This window comes from Zea mays, chromosome 3, assembly GCF_902167145.1.
Source record: "Zea mays cultivar B73 chromosome 3, Zm-B73-REFERENCE-NAM-5.0, whole genome shotgun sequence".
Classification (NCBI taxonomy): Eukaryota; Viridiplantae; Streptophyta; class Magnoliopsida; order Poales; family Poaceae; genus Zea; species Zea mays.
In genome coordinates, this window is record NC_050098.1 from 110,386,914 (window position 1) to 110,392,784 (window position 5,871).

The following is a 5,871-nucleotide window of genomic DNA, read 5'->3' on the forward strand; positions in this document are numbered from 1 at the left end:
GTTTTGGTGCTTGATGAGCATTACAACCATATGGATTAACCAGTTTGTTAAGTATATGATTACATGTTCATAAGATCAACAATTGAGATTCTATGTCAGAATCAACTCAACAATTGATAAGTGTTGGCATCAATCACCAAAACGGTGCTTTAATCCATTGCAAATTCATGATTAACTAGTTTTTAATTCTATACCAGTGCATTGGAAAGAGCACAATAAACTGTGTATCGCAACAGCCTTTAGACTGGATTGTGAAATTGCAAAGTCGGATTTGAAAATTCTATATGCATCTCCCAGGTGAATTGCAGGGAGATGAGCGGTGCCTCAAACACACTTTATTTCATGGTTGGAATGAAGATCACATGACCAGAACTGCTCAGAAAAAAACAATATTTTGAGCTGAGATCGAGTGCTACATCAACATGATACAATATTCTAGCCAGACTCGACATACGAAAAGAAAAAGGAAAACTTAAGCATGACACGCTGTAGCAGTAGCAGTATCAGGCTACACGTTGTTCTTGCACAGGGTGTAAAAGGTAGAGCCATCAACTGTCTCCATAGTTAGCTGATTGAGTCGCAACAGCATCAGCAAACAGGCTCTTCCTTTGCGCCCTACAAGGGATGAAAGCGGAAAATAAAAATGTTATATCTACCACAAGAGCAGTGTGCCAGTGGAACAGCAATCGAACGAAACGATTTTGTTCAGCACGATATATATATTCTTCGAGATTCCGGCAGGCATCTTGAAGAAATTGGATGCGATCCGTTCCAGATTCTTCTGGCAGGGAGGTGTCAGTAAAAGAAAGTATAGGCTTGCTAAATGGAATGTTGTTTGTCAACCCAAAGCGATAGGTGGTTTAGGAGTCTCTAATCTGGCTGTTAAAAACATCAGCTTACTCAGCAAATGGCTCTTCAAACTATTCAATGAGGATGGGATGTGGCAACAATTACTTAAAAATAAATACCTAAGAGTTAAATCTCTTACTCAAATATCTAGAAGACCGGGTGATTCCCATTTCTGGTCAGGTCTAATGAATACTAAGGATCAATTTCTCAGATGGGGACGCTTCGAAGCGAGGAATGGTCAAACTATCAGATTTTGGAAGGATAAATGGTTAACCAGTCGGCCTCTTTGTGAGCAATTTCCGAATCTATTTAATATAGTGCGGAATAAATCAGCATTAGTGGTAGACGTTTTTTCAGCTACGAATCTTAATTTATCTTTTCGTCGAACAATTAGGGGGATTAAATTGATGGAATGGCACAACATGTTAATCTTATTATCTAATGTTACTTTGAATCCGTCTAGCGACAAATTTGTTTGGGATAGTCATAAGAATGGAATTTTCTCAGTCCAATCTATGTACCATTGTTTGATGAATAATCCCAACGACGAACGGAATAAAAAGCTCTGGAAACTTAAGCTCCCCTTGAAAATAAAAGTTTTTTTGTGGAATTTATGTCGGGGAGCGATCCTTACTAAAGATAACCTAGCCAAAAGACGCTGGAATGGCAGCTTGTCTTGTAGCTTTTGCAACCAAAATGAGAGTATTCATCATCTCTTTTTTGACTGCTATATGGCCAGCAACATTTGGAGATTAATTTACTATGCCTTAAAAATAGACAGGCCCGTTAGCATTAATCACGTTATTGGGTCTTGGGGAAGCAATATGAGTCCAGGATACAAAAAATTATTACTCTCTGGAATCTCAGCTTTATTTTGGTCTATTTGGCTTAGTCGAAATGAAGTTGCTTTTAATCATAAACCAATACCATCAATTCTGCAGGTCATTTTCAGAGGTACTTACTGGTTCAGATTCTGGAGACTTCTACAGAAGGAGGAATCACATCAACAAATCCTCGATGTCTGTCAAGCGTTGGAAGTGGTGGCGATGGAAGTCTTTGCAAATCATGGATGGCGCTCAAATGCAAGAATTGAGGATGCCTAGAGTTACCTACATTCTAGTGATTTTGCTTCTTTAAGTTAGTTTCATTATCTATGCAACGTTTCTCGGATGTAATAATTGTCTTGTGTTGGCTGTACGCATTACCATGCTAAAGCCGGAACTCTTGTTTCCATTATCAAAAAAAAAATATAGCAAGTGCATGTACCCAATCCTATCTCTGCAACACGGTCCTGGTTCAAAGCAACACTCCCCTGCAACTTGTCACCACCCAAGTATGAATTTAGTTTGGATATTCCCTCCTGCAACTCCTGATGCAACAGAAAAAGGTACAAAAAGAAAAGTAATACAATCAATTGCTCTGAGGCAGATGACTGTCTGAGATAACATAGGTATCTCATGAATCATGCACCGCAGGTCCACTTATGATCAAGAATGCGACGACAAAAAGGACTATGTGTAATTTTGCAACCACCTGTATCGAGCATGCATAAGTACTATGGGCAGACTAGTTAAAGAAATTCAGACCTCCCATGATGCTAGACTCTTCATATAAGGAGGGAGTTGCTCATAATCCTCCTTTGATGCCCTTATCACTCCTTCAAAAGAATTACCTTCATGGAGTCGACAGCGAAAAAAAAAATCAGAACTACCAAAATTTGACATGTCTTAGAAATATCTAATACATGCATTCTGATCACCTTGACCATTTCTTTCATTTAGGGGAGTCATAATTTCAGCTTCATTCATGATCTTTTCGCCATCATCAGTACTAGACAGTAAACAAATAAATTAGGTCATATTTAAGATAAAGTAAAGTAACATTACAAGTAAACACAAATAACAGTGGGAAGCCCTCAGAAGAGACCTTTCAGCATTCTTGTAAAGCTTCTTTGGGCTCTCACCATAATGTGCGCCTGCAAAATCCCAGTAAATTATCATTAATCAAGCAAAAAAATTGTAGCAGGCCAGAAATTCTAATACGAAAAGCATAATGTGATTAACCAGCTGTGATAGCCTTGCATACCTTCAGAAGAAAGAGTGGCTAGACAAGCATCTGAAAACCCAAGATCCTTCAGTGACTCTTCAAATCTAATCGGCAGTCAAGAAAAGCACAGTGCAGTTCCGACCAAAACTATGTGTCTCAGGGTTTCAGCTTCGATGCATCTCCTATATACAGCTCCTGCTTAGCATAAACGTACCAGAATAAATAGGTCCTCAAACCTGTAGGCATTCTTACAAGTGCATCATTTCCTAATACTAGTGCCTCCAATTGGATCCATGGCATCTGAAGATGCAACATCTGCTGATACAATCAGTTGAGATGTTCTACCGAGGCAATGCCAATCTTGCTTTCCGAACAAAATCAAACCAAAGAGGATACATCGCATCGCTGTGGCTATCAAACCGCCGCTTACCCGACCTGAGCACTGAACGCGACACGCTGAGGCATCTATCTCCAGGGTCCCCAACCTTCCCGACATCTCCATCTTCCACATCCACATCGATCTCGGGGTGTTGTGCGTCTGCGAGCCAAACAAACAGCGGTTCTCACCTCATCCCAGCGGAACGAAACAAACGCTGCAGGCCGAGGCTGGGGAACCGACAGGGTTAGGTTACCCGGGGGCTCGTAGCCAAAGGAAGCGAGGTGCGACTGGAGGGCGTCGGCGTGGCGCGCGTAGACTTTGAGCGCCTCGCCGCAGTGGCCGAGGAGCTCCTCGAAGGAGACGGTGTCGAGGGCGATGGACTCGATGTGCTGCAAGTCGGCGGCCGACGCCTCCACCCTGTGCTCCAGCTTCTGCAGGAACGAGGTCCTCGCCATCTCTGCGAAGATCCCCCACGCTGTGAGCAGGAGCGTTACGGGGAGGGACGGAGAGGCGTGCGCGTGAGGTGGTTACCGAGGTGGACGGGGCGTTGGGAGACGGCGTCGGCGAGCTCGCGGGACGAGGACTCAGCGTGGTTTAGCACCGACGAGAGGAACTCGCATGCGGTTCTGATGGACTGATCCATCCCCCCTCTCACTGTCTCTTTGGCGCGGCGGCGATGAGGGGCGGGGCTCGCCGGAGACGGCGAAGGGGATTTGTGGACTTTTGTTCGAAACTTTCGGGAGGCGCGGCGCGGGTCGAAGCTGCTCTTTTATAGCGGTGGGCCCGATTGACCTGCTCCCGTTTTGTTGTTAGGCCGTGTGCCCGTGTCCGGCCAATCTCACTGTTTTACAATTTAGATAATACTTATTATATAGTAGGGTTTAAGATAGATTAAATAGGAGAGCTGTTGGATATAGCTTTATTAGACTAGAACCAAAAAAGAGAGAAGCTCAATCAAAAGAATAGATTTGTCTTAAAAAATGTCGCAAAAGATGTTCGTGAATGAATCTATTGTTCACAAGATATTTATACACAACGAAGGGATGGCAACACACCCCTTCTAAAGAGAGGGAAAGAGTTGAAAGAGTGTGTATTTCTATAAAATATATATCGTTTATCTTGTTATTCATCACCTTTGGATGCTTGATATGCTTCTTCTCTTGGATTGATATCAGGAACGATGGCGTGGATGAGATCAACTTTTATCTGGATTGACTACTATGACTCTGGTGTTGGCTAGTTAATTAGTAAAGCTACAGTGTGAGACCTTACCCGAAAGGGGAAAGCGAGGAGAAGTTGTGTAAGTATAGTGTTGGCTAGGATTGATGCGATGGCATTCAGACCAAGGAAAAGACTTACACCCCCTTTGCTTGGATCCGTAGCAGGTTTTCTAATGCTAGTGGAACTTTGTGAGGCCTCGTAGCATCCCTATGCAATCACACCTCGGTAGTGTGGTATTGTGCTTTGTCCGGCACATACGTGGTTGGGTGCAAAGTTCTCTGAACTTTTAAGGATAAAGATGTGCGACCTCTATAGAGTGTAATTTGATATATCATCTGTGCTCACGGTCATGAGCGGCTCGGGCCTCTCACATGAGTAAATTATGGAATTAAATTAAACCGGACATGCATTGCATTGTGGGTATTTCATTTATGATTATTAATTTAGTGGGGTGGTATTTACTTATACTTACTAAGGCTGTCTCCAGCAACGTCCCCTAAATTTGATCCCCTAAAGAAATATTCTTTGTCCTTAACAACACTCTCTAAAAGATTTTGTACTCTATATCTTCTTCATCTCCAGCAATATCCCCTAAATTACATCCTCTATATCAATAGTGTACTAGATTTGACATTCTATATTATTTTTTACTACTCGTCACCACGAGAGCGTACAGACACAAAAAATGTACAGTGTATAGAGCACCCTCTACAAATAGCGGACGCATGCCATCCTCTAAATTTTAGAGGACGCTTTAGAGTTTCTTGCTGGAGGGATAAAGGACCTGACCGTCCCCTACATTTAGAGTACAGGACCCTTTACAGTCTCTTGCTGGAGACAGCCTAATTACTAACAAAATTTTGACTAGCTTATTTAAAAGCTAATGCTTGGTCTCGGACTATTCCTTGGTGAGCCTTACACTACACTTGTTCCTACACACTTGCTGAGCTCCCACCATAAGTGAGCTGATGTGGGATTTTGTTCATAATTAGGTCAACAAGAGGAGGACTACTATGAAGAGTTCGGATAGGTCTAGGTTGTCGTCTCCCAGTCAACTGTGCCTGTGAGGGATCATTGTCGCCATTGTTAGAAATATGCCCTAGAGATAATCATAGAGATGAGCATATTTATTTTATATATATATATATATATATATATATTGCTTAATTGAATATCCATGAAAGGCACCTTGTATTGATTAGCAATTATGTGAATTGTTTGTGAGATTTTTTACTTGTATGGTTATTCTAAACGATGTCCCTAGTCAAAGTTAATGACTAGCACATGGATTAGTTGATGACTACATTTCACAAGTCATGGACATGGAGATGTTAAACTAATAATGTGGGCGCATGTATGACATGAGGCTAGACCGA

General features: G+C 42.1%; 1 protein-coding gene across 5 annotated transcripts; it reads right to left on the reverse strand.

Annotated features, from left to right (window-relative positions):
* Positions 1–302: 302 nt before the first annotated feature.
* On the reverse strand, positions 303–4,040 carry LOC100193587 (uncharacterized). 5 transcript variants are annotated; one of them, XR_002750228.2, is made up of 10 exons: positions 3,806–4,040; positions 3,528–3,731; positions 3,292–3,433; positions 2,935–2,999; positions 2,776–2,824; positions 2,609–2,679; positions 2,436–2,521; positions 2,055–2,218; positions 1,812–1,965; positions 319–615 (listed from the first exon to the last, which is right to left on the reverse strand). XR_002750228.2 is itself a non-coding variant. In NM_001245914.1 (9 exons), exons 1-9 carry the CDS (start codon positions 3,915–3,917, stop codon positions 509–511), a joined length of 939 nt encoding a protein of 312 aa, NP_001232843.1. In that variant the 5' UTR covers positions 3,918–4,002; the 3' UTR covers positions 322–508. The 5 variants fall into 5 exon arrangements, 2 of the variants coding, with proteins under 2 accessions (XP_023157594.1, NP_001232843.1); XR_002750229.2 differs by having other exon boundaries at positions 374–615; positions 2,116–2,218; XR_004856887.1 differs by having other exon boundaries at positions 303–615; positions 1,812–2,218.
* Positions 4,041–5,871: the final 1,831 nt, after the last annotated feature.